Source organism: Mirounga angustirostris, unplaced genomic scaffold, assembly GCF_029215605.1.
Source record: "Mirounga angustirostris isolate CCGP_5_RB_7025 unplaced genomic scaffold, mMirAng1.0.hap1 SCAF_5, whole genome shotgun sequence".
NCBI classification, from domain to species: domain Eukaryota; kingdom Metazoa; phylum Chordata; class Mammalia; order Carnivora; family Phocidae; genus Mirounga; species Mirounga angustirostris.
In genome coordinates, this window is record NW_026991713.1 from 71367637 (window position 1) to 71386107 (window position 18471).

At 36.1% G+C, this 18471-nt stretch overlaps 1 protein-coding gene across 1 annotated transcript; it reads right to left on the minus strand.

Moving 5' to 3' along the window:
* Positions 1–7950: 7950 nt before the first annotated feature.
* MUC19 (mucin 19, oligomeric) lies at positions 7951–12931 on the minus strand. Its single transcript, XM_064590282.1, has 7 exons — positions 12890–12931; positions 12641–12803; positions 12265–12302; positions 10781–10891; positions 9544–9583; positions 8787–8895; positions 7951–8134 (listed from the first exon to the last, which is right to left on the minus strand). Exons 1-7 carry the CDS (start codon positions 12929–12931, stop codon positions 7951–7953), a joined length of 687 nt encoding a protein of 228 aa, XP_064446352.1.
* Between the last annotated feature and the right edge of the window lie 5540 nt (positions 12932–18471).

Here is an 18471-nt window from a genome sequence, read left to right on the forward strand (position 1 = left end):
CAGGAATTCAGTAAAGTGGCAGTATATAAAATCAATGCACAGAAGTCAGTAGCATTCCTATACACCAACAACAAGACAGAAGAAAGAGAAATTAAGGAGTCGATTCCATTTACAATCACACCCAAAACCATAAGCTACCTAGGCATAAATCTAACCAAAGAGGCAAAGGATCTGTACTCAGAAAACTATAAAATACTCATGAAAGAAATGGAGGAAGACACAAAGAAATGGAAAAACGTTCCATGCTCATGAATTGGAAGAACAAATATGGTGAAGATGTCAATGCTACCTAGAGCAATCTACACATTCAATGCAATCCCCATCAAAACACCATCCACTTTTTTCAAAGAAATGGAACAAATCATCCTAAAATTTGTATGGAACCAGAAAAGACCCCGAATAGCCAGAGGAATGTTGAAAAAGAAAAGCAAAGCTGGTGGCATCACAATTCCGGACTTCCAGCTCTATTACAAAGCTGTCATCATCAAGACAGTATGGTACTGGCACAAAAACAGACACATGGATCAATGGAACAGAATAGAGAGCCCAGAAATGGACCCTCAACTCTATGGTCAACTAATCTTTGACAAAGCAGGAAAGAATGTCCAATGGAAAAAAGACAGTCTCTTCAACAAATGGTGTTGGGAAAATTGGACAGCCACATGCAGAATGAAACTGGACCATTTCCTTACACCACACACAAAAATAGACTCAAAATGGATGAAAGACCTCAATGTGAGACAGGAGTCAATCCAAATCCTAAAGGAGAACACAGGCAGCAACCTCTTCAACCTCAGCCACAGCAACTTCTTCCTAGAAACATCACCAAAGGCAAGGGAAGCAAGGGCAAAAATGAACTATTGGGACTTCATCAAGATAAAAAGCTTTTGCAAAGCAAAGGAAACAGTCAACAAAACCAAAAGACAACCGACAGAATGGGAGAAGATATTTGCATATGACATATCAGATAAAGGGCTAGTATCCAAAATCTATAAAGAACTTATCAAACTCAACACCCAAAGAACAAAGAATCCAATCAAGAAATGAGCAGAAGACATGAACAGACATTTTTCCAAAGAAGACATCCAAATGGCCAACAGACACATGAAAAAGTGCTCAATATCACTTGGCATCAGGGAAATCCAAATCAAAACCTCAACGAGATATCACCTCACACCAGTCAGAATGGCTAAAATTAACAAGTCAGGAAATGACAGATGTTGGCGGGGATGCAGAGAAAGGGGAACCCTCCTACACTGTTGGTGGGAATGCAAGCTGGTGCAGCCACTCTGGAAAACAGTATGGAAGTTCCTCAAAAAGTGGAAAATAGAGCTACCATATGATCCAGGAATTGCACTACTGGGTATTTACCACAAAGATACAAAAGTAGGGATCCGAAAGGGTACGTGCACCCTGATGTTTATAGCAGCAATGTCCACAATAGCCAAACTATGGAAAGAGCCAAGATGCCCATCAACAGATGAATGGATAAAGAAGAAGTGGTAGATATATACAATGGAATATTATGCAGCCATCAAAAGGAATGAGATCTTGCCATTTGCAACGACGTGGATGGAACTGGAGGGTATTATGCTGAGCGAAATAAGTCAAACAGAGAAAGACATGTATCATATGACCTCACTGATATGAGGAATTCTTAATCTCAGGAAACAAACTGAGGGTTGCTGGAGTGGGGGGTAGGGTGGGAGGGATGGGGTGACTGGGTGATAGACACTGGGGAGGGTATGTGCTCTAGTAAGTGCTGTGAATTGTGCAAGACTGTTGAATCTCAGATCTGTACCTCTGAAACAAATAATGTAATATATGTTAAGAAAAAAAAAAGAAGAAGAAGAAGATAGCAGGAGGGGAAGAATGAAGGGGGGGAAATCGGAGGGGTAGACGAACCATGAAAGATTATGGACTCTGAAAAACAAACTGAGGGTTTTAGAGGGGAGGGGGGTGGAAGAATGGGTTAGCCTGGTGATGGGTATTGAGGAGGGCACGTTCTGCATGGAGCACTGGGTGTTATGCACAAACAGTGAATCATGGAACACTACATCTAAAACTAATGATGTAATGTATGGGGATTAACATAACAATAAAAAAAAATAATAAAAATATATCAAGAATCTGATCTCTTCTCACTGCTGCCCCCAACATCACCTTCATCCGGGCCACCATTATCTTTCACCAAGACATTGGAATAGCCTCCTAACTGGTCTTGCTTTCCTTCTGTTCTTATCTAATATACGTACTCTGCACAGTAGCCATAATGCTATGTTAAAATGAAGGTCAGATCAGATTCTTCCTCTGCCTCTTTTCAAAGCCCACTGCTCCCAGTACAAAATCTAAAATCTTTCCAGGTCCTCCAAAATCTGCTGACATCTCTGACCTCATCCACTCACGCTCTTCTTTGCTCATTATACTTAGATATTCTAGTTTCATGTCTTAAACAATAATCTGGTCATATTTCAGTAACTTTGCACTTATTATACAAAGAAAACATGACCTTTTAGGTAGCTCTTGACCTAGAAATCCACATGATCCCCTCACTTCATTCTCATCTCCTCTCAAACTTCACCGTAACAGAGAGGTCTTTCTCAGATATCTTGCCTAGAAGATATGCTCTCTAACCTCTTGCCCTGCATTGCTTTTTTTAAGTAGCACTTGCCACCACCTGACATATATTTGTTTATTGTTCTCTCCATGTACCACTCCTAAACAGATGGGATTACACTGAAAGCTTCTGCACAGCAAAAACAACAACCAATAAAATGAAAAGACATCTTAGAGAGTTGTAGAAAATGTTTGCGAACTATCTGATAAGGGGTTAATATTCAAAATATATAAGGAACTCATAGAATTCAGTAGCAAAAGATCATGAATAATAATAAACCAATTAAAACATGAGCAAAGAATCTGAGACGATAGTTCTCAAAGAAGACATACAAGTAGCCAACAAGTATATGAAAAGGTGCTCAGCATAAGCAATCACCAGTGAAATGCAAATCAAAACCAGAATAAGTTATCACCTTATGCCTGTTAAGAAGGCTACTATTAAAAAAAAAAAGACAAGCGTTGCTAAAGACATGGAGAAAAGGGAACCCTGGTACACTGTTGGTGGGCATGTAAATTGGTGCAGCCACTATAGAAAATATTATGGAAAGCTGAAAAATAGAAATATTGTATGATCTAGCAGTGCCCCCACTGGATATTTATCTAAAGGAATTTAAATCCAGATCTCAAAGAGATACCTGTACTTTCATGCTCATTGAAGGATTATCCACAAAAGCCAAGATATGAAACAACTTAAATGCTTATTGACAAATGAATCAATAAGAACATGTGGTATATACACACAATGGAATATTTTTCAGCCTTTAAAAAGAAGGAAACTTTGCCCTTTGCAACATGGTTGGATCTGAAGGACATTGTGCTAAGTGAAATGAGCCAGACACACAAAGGCAAATATTTTATAATCTCACTTATATGTAGAATCTAAAATAGCCAAACCTATAGAAGCAGAGAGTAGAATGGTAGTTGCTAGGACCTGAATGGAGGGAAAAAATGGGGAAGTGCTAGCCAAATGACATAAGGTTTCAGTTATGGATGATAAAAATTCCGTAGATCTACTATATAGCATAGTACCTACAGCTAACAATAATATACTGAAAATAACTAATAATAGCTAAGCTAACAATAATATACTAATAATATACTGTAATAACTTAGTAAGAGGGTAAACCTTATGTTAAGTGTTCTTACCACACACACACAAAAACATAAGATAATAATAAAGGAGGCAAGAGGAAACTTTGGAAAGTGATGGATATATTTACTGCCTTCATGGTAGTGATGGCTTCATAGGTGTATACTTTTCACCAAATTCATTGATTTGTATACATTAAATATGTACACTGAAAAATTTTCAGCTTTATTGAGGTATAATTGACAAATAAAATTGCAGGATATTTAAAGTGTACAACACAATGATTTTGTGTATGTATACATTATGAAAGGATCCCCCCATCAAGTTAATTAACATATCCATCACCTACGTATTTACATTTTACCTTTTTTTTTTTCTTTTTGGTGAGGGATTTAAGTTCTAATCCCTTAATATATATTTTTAAATTTTATTATGTTGTGTTAATCACCTTACATTACATCGCTAGTTTTTGATGTAGTGTTCCATGATTCATTGTTTGCGTATAACACCCAGTGCTCCATTCAGTACTGCCCTCTTTAATACCCATCACCAGGCTAACCCATCCTCCCACCCCCCTCCCCTCTAGAACGCTCAGTTTGTTTCTCAGAGTCCATAGTCTCTCATGGTTCATCTCCCCCTCCGATTTCAATAATACAATACAGTGCTATCAACTATAGCCACCAAGCTGTACATCAAATCTTCAGATCTTACTCATCTCTTAACTGAAAGTTTGTACCCATTTACCAACCTCTCTATATATCCTTAATTACCCATCCCTGACAGCCATTTTCTACTCTGTTTCTATAAATTCTACCCTTTTTTTTTTTTTCCAGATTCCACATACAAGTGATACCATACATTATATTTCTTTGTCTGGCTAAGTTATCTTAGCATTATGCCTTCCAGTTTTACCCATGTTGCCACAAAGGGCAAGATTTCTTCTTTTTTAAGGCTGAATCGTATTTTGTATTTTATTGTATACATATACCACCTTTTCTTTATCCATTCATCTGTCAAAAGATGCTTAGGTTGTTTCCAAATCTATGCTTTTGTGAATAATGCTGCAATGAACACGGGGAGGCTTTTGGAGCAAGGCCACACCACCTTTTGGAGCAACTATTCTATTTTCAACAAAAACTAGCTTTTTACTGGCCTCTGGCAATAACAGCCAACCATGAACGAAAGCTACTCATTCTGGACTGGGCATTATCTTATTTATAAAGCCATGAAGTTAGGCATTTCTAGCAGCAATTTACTATCCATTTGAAGTCATATATACAGAATGGAACTCCTGCCCCCATTAAGGTCTCAAAGGTAAAAGATCAATGGATGGTTTCTTAATGCCTGAAAATGTGATTCCTCCTACTTGACTGCCACCTCTTTTTTAAATTTATGCCTTTTGCTTGAAGGGGGAACTTTCTTATGACCAGTTGACACAAAAGGATAAGACTCAAAGCTGGATTACCAATGACCCAAGACCACATTACCAATGGCCCCAGTTATCAGTGAAAAGTGAGCTGTGTGGCATTATAGTTTTTCTCAGGCATGGTCAAAAAAGACAACTGGGGAGGAAATTTCTCATTGGTCATTGTGCTTGGTAGAAGGTTGGCTTGAAGTCAAGATTTACACTGACTCCCTAGAAGTAGCAAATAATTTGTATAAATAACCAAGGGAAGAAATGAAACAAGATAATGACCTCATGAGATGAAGAGTAGAAGAGTATATTGGAGAGCCATGATATTCAGTATCTCCTTGACATGTGGAATTCTTATTGCTATCAAATAAATATTTATGCTCACTAATTGCTTGCAAAGTTGAATTTATTTTTCAGATTCAGTCACCATGAGAACAAAATGCCTCATAATTAGAATTCACTTTTTGAGTGAGATACAAATTGGAGAATGACACAAAGAACATTTAGAAAAATCATTTGAGTCACCCAGAATTGATCCAGGTCTGAACGTAAATAAGTGTGTGCTTACCAGAGGTTCCCCATCAAGAATTTTCATGGGAGAATCAGGTAATTAACAGTATGTATTAACTGTAGTTGTCACATCTGTGCTTGTCAGTAAATCTTTCCCATCCTACCTAGTAGTTGATAAATGAGGTTCAGGAATAAGGTAGCAATTAGGGAAGGGTAGAGGTCATACATGGGCTCAAAAGCCTAAATTTGCTTTCCTGAAGCCAGTATGAATACCAGAATGCTGAAAATAAAGTGATCTGCCTTTTGGCATCACCATGGGTGCCAGTCACCCACCTGGTAACAAGTGAATAACTTTGATCTTTTTCTTTTGGGGAGAGGACAATATTTGTTTGTTTGTTTTTTCTGATATAAACTGCTATTGATTTTGATTTTCCTTTTATGTTCAATATGCCTCAGAAAGTACTGCTATCCATAGGCTTATTGAATATTTTATTCACTACCACAAAATCCTGCACAGCACTTCTTCCAACCAAGGAATTTGTTTCAAAACAACACAAAAAACAAAGGCAATAGGTACATGTTGCATGAATTATAATTTCTTATTATTCATGGATAGTAAATCTTGAAGGATTGGCCTATTGAGAATTCTACTCTGACACCAGTTGAGGGGTATTACCCCCCCCCCCAATTTTCTAGCAAGTTTCGTGTGCTGACTGCAGGAGGTGATACTAGCTAAACCATGAGTTAATGTTTACATTCTCTTCCATTTGCTGAAACTCCCTTTTGTGACCCTAGAGGAGCATTCCTAAGCAGAAAAGGCTATCATATTGTCTGAGATGATCAGTTCTGACTATCAAGGGAAAATAGAGGTACTATCACACAGTAAGGGCTGAGATGTAAGTGTGTTGTTGACTCTATGTTTTATCATTCCCTGAGGTAAAAGGAATTGAAAAACTTCTACAACTTCACCCAATTGGATTTTCAAGGGCTTAAATCCCTCATAATTTTTCCAACTGACAAACTCTGGTACAGCCTGAGAGGAAAAAAAGCTGGAATGACAGACATGAAGGAAAATCAAGAGCCTTGGGACCAACTATAGAAGTGATATGGGTAATATGCACCTGTGTTTAGATATTATTCATCTTTTGTTGGTAGTTACCAATATACTAACATACGAATTTTCTTTCCCTACCACTGGGATAGTATTTAATGAATGTTAAATTTACCACTAGTCTAAGTTACATAGAAAGGTGAGTAGTACATAAAAGGGTTATGATAAATTAGGTTGGGCAAGTGTTAATAATTGTACATTTTTATTTATGTAAATAATTTTGTACAAAGCACATTTAGAAATATATGTATAGGAAGAAGGGTATGTATGTGGGCAGCAAAGTAGTAGAATACACTGAAGATGACAGTCATGACATTATTGAAACTCAGCTTCTCCTTTTAGCTAACTACCTCAATGTATACAAAATACAAGGAGAGAAGTGGGCTGGGGGAGTGACCTTCAGTTCACTTTTAGTCTTATCAAGTTTGTGGTAGCTATAGAACATCCAGTTATAGGTGTAAATTCAGAGTTGTATCAATGTGTCTGTAACTCAGAGAAGAGCTTGGGGTTAGAGACACAGATTGGAAATCCTCAGTATATAAACACATCTACCTGTGTCAGTGAAATCATCCAAGGAGCCTGAGTAATATGAGAAGATAAACAGGATGGAACTTTGGAGAACTGGGATCTCAAGGACTGACAACAGCGAAGGTGTCCACAAATGTAGGAACACTATTAAAAATGATGCCACAGAAACAGCAAGAAAAATGTTTCAAGAAAGAAAGAGTGAAAATGGCATCAGACCCTACTTCAAGAATTATAAGGCGTTCTAAGAAGAGAAGTTGGTGTTCTAAGAAGAGAAGTTGTCATAGAATGAAAGGGTGATGTAACTGGCATAGAAAAGTGAGGAAAGAGAACAAAACCTTAGTTTCAATAAGTCTAGCTGTGAAGGGAAAGGACGAAAGAGGATAATGTCCTCCTCACGAGATAAAGAGTAGAAGAATATATTGGAAAGCCATGATATGACTCCAGTTTCTCCTTGAGGTGTAGCATTCTTATGGCTATCAATAAAAACATATGCTCAATAATTGCTTGCAAAGTTGTATTTATTTTTCAGATCCAGTCAACAAGAGAAAAAAATGCCTCATAATGAGAACTCACTTTTTGAGTGAGATACAAATGTTTAGTTATTCTCTTTAGTGATCATTTTTGTTCAATTAAAAAATAAATAGCTGGCTTGTTCTACCCGGAAAGGTTATAATAGTGTTAACTGACTGGTGGGGTTACAGATTGTTGGCACATGTCTAAGCAAGAACACGTTGTGACGTGCCTATATCTGTAGGGTATTGTACTGCCATCAGGACAGTTAAGAGCAACTTCTCGGAACTCGTAGTTATCTTCTCGGCAGCAAAGGCATGAATTTGTCAACTTAAAGAGTGTATAATTGTACCTAAGGAAAATAAAATTCAGCAATAAATATTTTTGGGATATCTTCTGAAGCAAATTGACATCAGTGCTCAAATTATAATTGTTGAAGTGATTTAGCAATCCTTCCAACCAATTTATTCTTTTCCTACACCTTGCATTTCCCCCTCATCATGAACTTCTGATGTGGATCCGTGATATTAGTATGTAAGACCAAAATAAATAAATCCAAAATGGAAATGTAAAAGCTCATAATTAGAGCATTATGGGGCAGAAATATAAACATATTCTTAAATTTCATGCCAAATTATTATTCTCCATATATTAATCTGTACATGAAAGTGTCCATGAAGGAAAAAATATATATATTATGTCTAACATGCAAGTGATGGTTTAGAAACACACTTTTAGCAAGAGTACTTGCTTAAGGGTAATCACTGTGAAAATAAATACATTTGTCATGAACATATTATGTTTGTTTTATTTAGAAAACTACTTTAAAATGATTCATCACTGTTGAAAATGTTTGTCAGATCTTAATATTTTAGATATTTGTTTTATCAGGTCTTGATAATTAGCTGTCATGTAAAAAATGTTCCATGTAATGTTTTATAAGCTTAATTTCCTCCACAATGTTACAAAATTAATGCACAGTACACATTCAAAGAAAAACTCACTGGACAGTCTTCTTGCATTCCCCTAGACATCTTGTCATCTTGATTCTTTTCTGGCAACCATTGTACTTAATATTCACATTCACGGGTGAAGATCTACAATTAGTCTTACCTAAAACAAAATGGATAACAGAGTCACAAATGAGGTTTAACATTAACAATTGCTAAGTCTCAGTTTTCTTAACCTTAAGTAGAGAATAACAACAAAAAAATACTTCACAGCATTGTTGAAGGAATTAACTGCCTCAGCACCCAGCACAAGGTACCCAGTTAATATTCAATAATTGCCTTTAATAAATGTTATCTTTTTATTATTGCTATCATTCCTATCATAGGAGGAGGAGGAGGGAGGGGACAAGGGAGAAAGGAGGAGGGAAGAAGGGGGAGGGAAGGGAAGATGAAGGGAATCGATTGTTTTTGACATCCATTTCTCCTTTTTGATCATCCTAATGATCTAATATATCAATTTACAACACAACCTGCTAACATTAGGAGATCAAACTACATTTTTTTTCATGAAAATTAAATTTCTCTCTTATAAACATCATTGGTTTTTACTGGGAAGAATGTTTCAATCAACATGAAAAGTAACTACGTTATGTACCAGTATCTATTAGTTTATACATATGGGTTAGATAACCTGTTATGTTAAAAACATAGGAGGCTTTCTATTAATGATCTGCCATTTTGTTTTAAACAAACACTAAATTTTTGTCAACAGTTGACATTTCCTCTACATGTGGAGCTTAATACTACTTACATGTATAGCAACATTTTTTTGAATCATAGACTCTGTCTTCCTATAAGGGCAAGAGAAATAGAAAAAAGACTTAAAAAGTCTGTATTTTTGTACAAATAATATAACATTTCTTAACTTACTGTACTAACATTACAAAGGGGAAAATGGAGCAGATAAACATGCTGATCTCAGATCCAGGAAGCATAGATGAAAGAGCATAGTAATAAAAATGAGTCTGAATATTTGCACTAAAATTTTTCAATAGTGGGTAGAAAGGGAAAAAATATTTAAACTAAATTCATCTTTAAAATAACATGCAAAAAGGTAAAAAAGTTACCCCTCCCTTATTTTAATTGAACAATACTTTAATAATAATATTACAACTAGACACTGTAAGTTTCTAATAGAAAGGATTTTTATCTTACATATTATTATAATCTCATACCTATCAATGTCTCAAAGTAAAAACTCAATAAATGCTTAAATCCAAAATTAGAGTTCTGAAATCAAACTTTAAGCTATTTTATCAATTATATCTTCAGAAAGAAAAATTAGCTAACTGTGAACCATAAATTGTGAGCATTTATTATTATATTAACTAATTAATTTAATTAAAACAAGATTAAAACAGCATTTATCAATACAAAAGCCTCACCATATTGTGGGGGGGAGGGTAAAAATGAAGACTGTGTTACAAGGAAAGTTCTGAACAGTAAACTTATATGTGATTTTATGAAAAGTTTGCATTTTTATTAAAAATGATTAACCATGCCGGGGTGGCCCAGTCGGTTAAGCATCTGCCTGTGTCTGGGGTCATGATCCCTGAGTCCTAGGATCGAGTCCCACATTGGGGTCCCTGCTCGGGGGGGAAGCCTGCTTCCCCCTCTCCCTCTGCCTGCTTCTCCCCTGCTTGTGCTCTCTCTCTAATAAATAAAATCTTTAAAAAGAAAAAGATTAACTGGAATCCATGAGCCTTGGAAAAAAAAAGTTTTGTTTGTTTATTTAAAAATGGTAAAATGCCTTCTAAAGTAACTTACTTTTTCCAGAATAGCACTAAATTAAGTTTTATAGAGCCTGCAAATATAACTTTGATATGAAAAATATACTTGGCAATAAAAGGTGTGAAACATATCTGGAATGGAGTCCACAAGAAATTTATGTCTGTTGGCCAGACACATACTTTTCTAAATGAGAAAGAAGATAGCTTGTGTTTATAAGAAGTGGATGTTGTTGATCATTACTTAAGAAGATGACTTACTTCTGGACACCAGGTCTGCTTTGGGCAGTCTTGGACCACTGCAACGAAACCAGTGTCGTAGCAGGAATAGGAGATGCATGGGTTGTTGGGATCATCAAATGAAGCACCAATCTGAGAAGCAGGGAGGAAGAGAGAACAAAGTAATTATTCACCTTGATTTCTTTTTGAGGTTGAAAATAAAATCTGTAAAAAAAAAAAGTTCAAATTCATAATGTTTAATGAATTTCCAAAGATGCTTTCAGTCATTAATTAATATTTAAGAAAAAGTGGATTAAAAGATTTCTCCTTCCATGAATAAGCCTGTGTGACTCCTTGAGAGCACAGAATGTGTCAAGATTCCCAATCCTTAAATGAAGATCCACATACTCACTGTATTCACCTACTCAGTTACTCTATTTTTCAAGTATTTCAAGAAAGGTTATTTTATGGTGAGCAGTCAATCAACCAATTGTTATGCTCTAAGTTTGAGGGAAAACAAAAAATCTAAGTAGAAAAAAATGGTACAAAATAGTTTTATCAGATTACCACAAATGACAATCCCACAAGACATCCTACTTCGGCTTCTGCTTCTGCTTGTGTTCCTACTTCTGCTTGTGTTCCTATACTTTTAAAGTTCTCTGGATTGCTTTAAAAATAATTTATGTTCAAAATTCAAACTCCAGTTTGGGAAATCGTATTTCAAACTGCAAAATCAACTTTCTAGTAAACTGGAATTTTGTTATTTTAACTATTTTGCATATAAATGGTTAGAGGTAAAACTTTCCTTTTGTTCTTTAAACATCATCGTATTTTATTTTTAAAAACTAGCACAGATTCTCAAGTCACTATCACCTTTGGAAACTAAAAATATAGAAACCCAGACAGGAATTTCAGTGTGATAAATAAGTTATTGAGCTAAAACTCTCATTGGCTCTGTTTTATATATTTCTTAACATACTGCATAGATTTTATTTTAGACTTTTTTAATACTTAGTATCACCAGTTCAAATGTATTGTCAATATGAGAACCATCTGGGTTTTATGACTTCTTGGTACTTTTTCTAAAAAGCTAAATTACTTTCCAAAATGCCAAATCAGTTGTCAAAATCCAGCCCTGAATATATGTGTTGCTATATTCACATAATGGGGTTCTAGTCTTTGGGGGTTTTTCATTTGATCTCTGACAGTTTGGCCATCTGATCTTTCTGGTTATAATTACAGTTCAACTCTGTTCATTGATTTGAATGTCACAGAGTGTGCCTTCTCCATCTGGTCAGACCCCTGGGAAATTTTATTCAGAAGTTAGGTAGTTAATGATTAAGTATATTTTCCCCCTTTGAACTGAGCCATGCTGAGTATTACATTTGATGCTCCTTTTGAAATGAATATAGGAGAAAAAAAATGAACAGATTCTGCTCCACCATTACCTATGAATTTTCTATAAGAGCCTGCCATTTATTCATAATTATGCAAATAAAAATATTTTAAAGTAAAAATGGCCTTACCTCATAATCAATTCTGTTAAACAAACAAGTTCTTGGTTCTGAAAAATAAATACATTATTTTATCCGAAAATAAACATAATTCTGTTTTTATTTATAAACCAGAAACTGTATATGGGATCATATTTATCCACCGATTAAAATGTTTCTTCCCACAACACCATCATCTCCTTTTAATCTGATTATATTCATAATTGTTAATTCTGGGTTTCCTCCACTCCAAAGATAGTGAGCTTTAAGAAGGCAAGTACGATTCTGTTTTATTGATCACACCCATCTAGCATAGAGTTGACACATATTAGAAGCTCAATAAATATCTCTTGAATACATGAATAAGTAAACAACTATTCAATTCAAATAATGTATTGTGAATACACACCACAATATCCGATTTCACAGCAGGTGTCATTATCTCGGAACTTTACAAGTCTCTCTCCAGTTTTGCATGTGGGTGCAGAAGGGCACTCTTTGAGGTTACAGTCCACAGCATTTGCATCAGTACAGGTGCATGTGTGACAATTGGCAGTCCATTCCTCTCCAGGCTACAGACACAAACCAAGTTTAGACTTCTATTCAAATACAGGAATGACAGGAAATTTGGATTAAAGTAGAGAAAAGTTGTACTTACAGATTTCTCTTCTCCCAGTGGACCATGACAAACTGTTAACATGAGATGATAAATGCTAATTAAATTTGGCAAAACAGAACCATCTGCTATATGTAGATAACTACCAGGTTTCCAATACTGTAACTGGGACTAGAGTTTCAGAAACAGAATTACGGAGAATTGTATGGTGCCTTAAGGTGGATAAACCTGTGATTACATCCACTTACTTGAATAAACAGTCTCTAATGAGTATAGATATATTTCCTATTTTACAATCCCAGCATAGGATAATTATTAATTTCTGCTGGGAATGGTCAATAAATCTTATGACTACTGTTTTACTTACTATTTTGTGGTCTGACTTCTACCACCATAATCCTACAAGTCACTAAGACTTTGTAATTATCAGTCCTTAAGGCCCTTTATCAGTTTTTCAAGTTTCCTACAATTGCTGACATTTTTAACTCTCATGTTCTTGGAAATGTTCTCCTTCCTTCAAATTCAACACTCCGAAATTCCTTTCTTTATTAGCAGCTCTTTCTCTTCCCTTTCATTTCTCTCTGCCCTTTCCCTGGTACTTTCTACCATCTCCAGTGTCCACTGTAATGTCAAGTAGATGACTCTCAAACTTGTAGCTCCAGTCCAGACACCTCTTGTAAAGTATGGACCCAAGATTCCCTCAGCCTAATAGCATCACGGCAGATCTATGAGACACTCAAATTCAATATGCACGAAACAAATTATATCATCTTGCCCCTGAAACCAGTTTCTCATTTGAACTGGCTTCCTCCTGTTGAGAACCAAACTATTCTTTCAATTATTTGAGTTTAAAACTCAGGAGTCATTTTGATTCCTTCCATTCCATCACTTGGCATCCAATCAACCACAAAATCCTGTATCCTCATCTTCACTTCAACCCCTTTCTTTCCTGGTTATTCTACAATACTACTCCAGGACTTTGTTACCTTTAAGCTAGCATACTTGTGCTTTTCCAGAAAACTCTGACTCACATCTCTCCCTGATCCAATCAATTCCTTATACCACAGGTAGAATAGAATAATTCTTCTAAAGCCTAATTTTTATCTCATCATTGCTTTGGTTGAAAACTTGTTTTTAAAAGTATTTATTTATTTATTTATTTATTTATTTATTTAGCACGAGCACAGGTGAGAGGCAGAGGGAGAGAATCTTCAGGCAGATTCCCTGCTGAGCATGGAGCCCGACTTGGGACTTGATCTCACAACCTATGAGATCATGGCCTGAGCCAAAACCAAGAGTTAGATGCTTAACCAACTGAGTCTCCCAGGTACTCCTTGGCTAAAAACTTCTGATAGCCCCTTATAGATAGATGTGTAAAATAAATACCTTTTTTTTAGCATTCTAGCTTCTGAGGTCTGCCACAGTGTGGATCCAATCTCCCTTCTCAACTTAATCTCACTTCTCTCATTTACATACCCTGGACTAGTCTACATATTGTTCTCAGACTACAGTTCTGTAGTGAAATACCTAAGGACTCCTCCAAAGTACACAATACACTTAACACATATGTGACACATAAAATGTGCTCTCTATATAATACATGTTTCACACTTTATTTTTTATTATTTTTTAAAAGATTTTATTTATTTATTTATTTATTTATTTATTTATTTATTTATTTATTTATTATTTATTTGACAGAGAGAGAGAGACAGCAAGAGAGGGAACACAAGCAGGGGGAGTGGGAGAGGGAGAAGCAGGCTTCCCGCTGAGTAGGGAGCCTGATGCGGGGCTCAATCCCAGGACCCTGGGATCATGACCTGAGCTGAAGGCAGATGCTTAATGACTGAGCTACCCAGGCGCCCCATATTTCACAGGCTAAATTTATTTTTAGCCTTATATGAAAATTATCTATGTTTCTTTTAAAATATTCCTCTCCAACTATATCCTAAGGTCAGAGAATGATTTTGGGGGGTAACTTCTGTTACTTTCTACAAAACACATCATATTGGATTGAGAATAGTGGGAACTCCAAATCCTCTAAAATTATTGAACTTTGGTTAACTTTAATTTCTCATGCTACAATTCAATCCTCAAAAAATCTGTAATTATCTAGTTTAAAAAATATCAAATGACAAATTTTTGATGAAGATATCATATTATTACATAAAACCCTTTATTTTTTCTATATATTTATATATACAGATATATTCATGTATATTCAGCATATATAGTTCATATATATTGAACTATAACTTCTATTCCACCCCCCACCCCCACGAAGCCATTCTTTTTTTTTTCACAGTATACTATTTTATTTTTTAATTTTATTTTATTATGTTATGTCACCATACAATACATCATTAATTTTTGATGTAGTGATCGACAATTCATTGTTTTCGTAAAATACCCAGTGCTCCATGCAGTACATGCCCTCCTTAATATCCATCACCGGCCTAACCCATCTCCCTACCCCCCTCCCCTCTAAAACCCTGTTTGTTTCTCAGAGTCCATAGTCTCACATGGTTCATCTCTCCCTCTGATTTTCCCCCCTTCATTTTTCCCTTCCTTCTCCTAATGTCCTCCATGCTATTCCTTATGTTCCATAAATAAGTGAAACCATATGATAATTGACTTTCTCTGCTTGACTTATTTCACTTAGGATAATCTCCTCCTGTCCCATACTTGGGTATTTATCCTTTCTGATGGCTGAGTAATATTCCATTGTATATATGGACCACATCCTCTTTATCCATTCATCTGTTGAAGGGCATCTCAACTCTTTCCACAGTTTGGCTATTGAGGACATTGCTGCTATGAACATTGGGGTGCATATGGCCCTTCTTTTCACTATATCTGTGTCTTTGGGGTAAATACCCAGGAGTGCAATTGCTGGGTCATAGGGGAGCTCTATTTTTAATTTTTTGAGGCACCTCCACACTGTTTTCCAAAGTGGCTGTACCAACTTGCATTCCCACCAACAGTGTAAGAGGGTTTCCCTTTCTCCACAACCTCTCCAACATTTGTTTCTTGCCCTATCAATTTTTGCCATTCTAACTGGTATAAGGTGGTATCTCAATGTGGTTTTGATTTGAATTTCCCTGATGGATAATGATGATGAACATTTTTTCATGTGTCTCTTAGCCATTTGTATGTCTTCTTCAGAGAAGTGTCTGTTCATGTCTTCTGCCCATTTTTTGATTGATTATTTGTTTTTTGGGTGATGAGTTTGAGAAGTTCTTTATAGATCTTGGATACCAGCCCTTTATCTGTAGTGTCATTTGCAAATATCTTCTCCCACTCTGTGGGTTGCCTCTTTGTTTTGTTGACTGTTTCCTTTGCTGTGAAGAAGATTTTATCTTGATGAAGTCCAAAAGTTCATTTTTGCTTTTGTTTCACTAGCTTTTGGAGATGCATCTTGAAAGAAGTTGCTGTGGCCCATGTCAAAGAGGTTGTTGCCTATGCTCTCCTCTAGGATTTTTATGGATTCCTGTCTCACATTGAGGTCTTTCATCCACTTTGAGTTTATCTTTGTGTATGGTGTTAGAGAATGGTCGAGTTTCATTCTTCTGCATGTGGCTGTCCAATTTTCCCAGCACCATTTATTGAAGAGATTGTTTTTTTTCCATTGCATACTTTTTCCTGCTTTGTCGAAGATTATTTGACCATAGAGTTGAGGGCCCATATCTGGGTTCTCTATTCTGTTCCATTTGTCTATATGTCTGTTTTTGTGCCAGCACCATGCTGTCTTGGTGATCACAGCTTTGTAATATAGCTTGAAATCGGGCAACGTGATGCCCCCAGCTTTGTTTTTCTTTTTCAACATTTCCTTGGCAATTCGGTCTTTTCTGATTCCATACAAATTTTAGGATTGTTTGTTCCAGCACTTTGAAAAATGTCATTGGAAGGGACGCCTGGGTGGCTCAGTTGGTTAAGCGACTGCCTTTGGCTCAGGTCATGATCCTGGAGTTCCGGGATTGAGTCCTGCATCGGGCTCCCTGCTTGGCAGGGAGTCTGCTTCTCCCTCTGACCCTCCCCCCTCTCATGCTCTCTCTCTATCTCATTCTCTCTCAAATAAATAAATAAAATCTTTAAAAAAATGTCATTGGAATTTTTATCAGGATGGCATTGAAGGTATAGATTGCTCTGGGTAGCATAGACATTTTAACAATGTTTATTCTTCTGATCCATGAGCATGGATTGTTTTTCCATCTTTTTGTGTCTTCTTCAATTTCTTTCATGAGTGTTCTGTAGTTCCTAGAGTATAGATCCTTTACCACTTTGGTTAGGTTTATTCCAAGGTATCTTATGGTTTTTGGTGCTATTGTAAATGGAATTGTTTCTCTAATTTCTCTTTCTACAGATGCATTGTTAGTGTATAAGAAAGCAACTGTTTTCTGTGCATTGATTTTGTATCCTGCCACATTACTGAATTGCTGTATGAGTTCTAGTAATTTGGGGGTGGAGTCTTTTAGGTTTTCCACATAAAGTATCATGTCATCTGCGAAAAGAGAGAGTTTGACTTCTTTGCCAATTTGAATACCTTTTATTTCTTTTTGTTGTCTGATTGCTGTTGCTAGGACTTCTAGTACTATGATGAACAATAGTGGTGAGAGTGGGCATCCTTGACGTGTTCCTGATCTTAAGGGAAAGGCTCTCAGCTTCTCCCCATTGAGGATGATATTCACTGTGGGTTTTTCATAGATGGATTTTATGAACTTGAGGAATGTTCCCTCTATCCCTATACTCTGGAGAGTTTTGATCAGGAAAGGTTGCTGTATTTTGTCAGATGCTTTTTCTGCATCAATTGAGAGGACCATATGGTTCTTCTCTCTTCTCTCATTAATGTGTTCTATTTTATTGATTGATTTGCGAATGTTGAACCACCCTTGCATCCCAGGGATAAATCCCACTTGGTCATGGTGGATGATCCTTTTAATGTATTGCTGGATCCTATTAGCTAGGATTTTGTTGAGGATTTTGGAATCCATATTCATCAGGGATATCGGTCTGAAATTTTCCTTTTTGATGGGGTCTTTGCCTGGTTTGGGGATTAAGGTAATGCTGGCCTCATAGAATGAGTCTGGAAGCTTTCCTTCTGTTTCTATTTTTTGAAACAGTGTCAGTGGAGTAGGTATTATTTCTTCTTTTAATGTTTGGTAGAATTCCCCAGGGAATCCATCAGGTCTAGGACTCTTGTTTTTTGGGAGGTTTTTGATCACTGCTTCAATCTCGTTACTGGTTATTGGCCTATTCAGGTTGTCAATTTCTTCCTGTTTCAGTCTTGGCAGTTTATAGGCTGTTGATAATAATTTCTAAAAATTGTTTCTATTTCTTTGGTGTTAGTTGTGATCTCTCTGCTTTCATTCATAATTTTATTAATTTGGGTCCTTTCTCTTTTCTTTTGGATAAGTCTGGCCAGTGGTTTATCGATCTTATTAATTCTTTCAAAGAACCAGCTTCTAGTTTCATTGATCTGATCTACTGTGTTTCTGGTTTCTAATTCATTGATCTCAGCTCTAATCTTAATTACTTCTCTTCTAATGGATGGCTTAGGCATCGTTTGTTGCTTTTTCTCTAGTTCTTTAAGGTATAGAGTTAGTTGGTCAATTCAAGATTTTTCT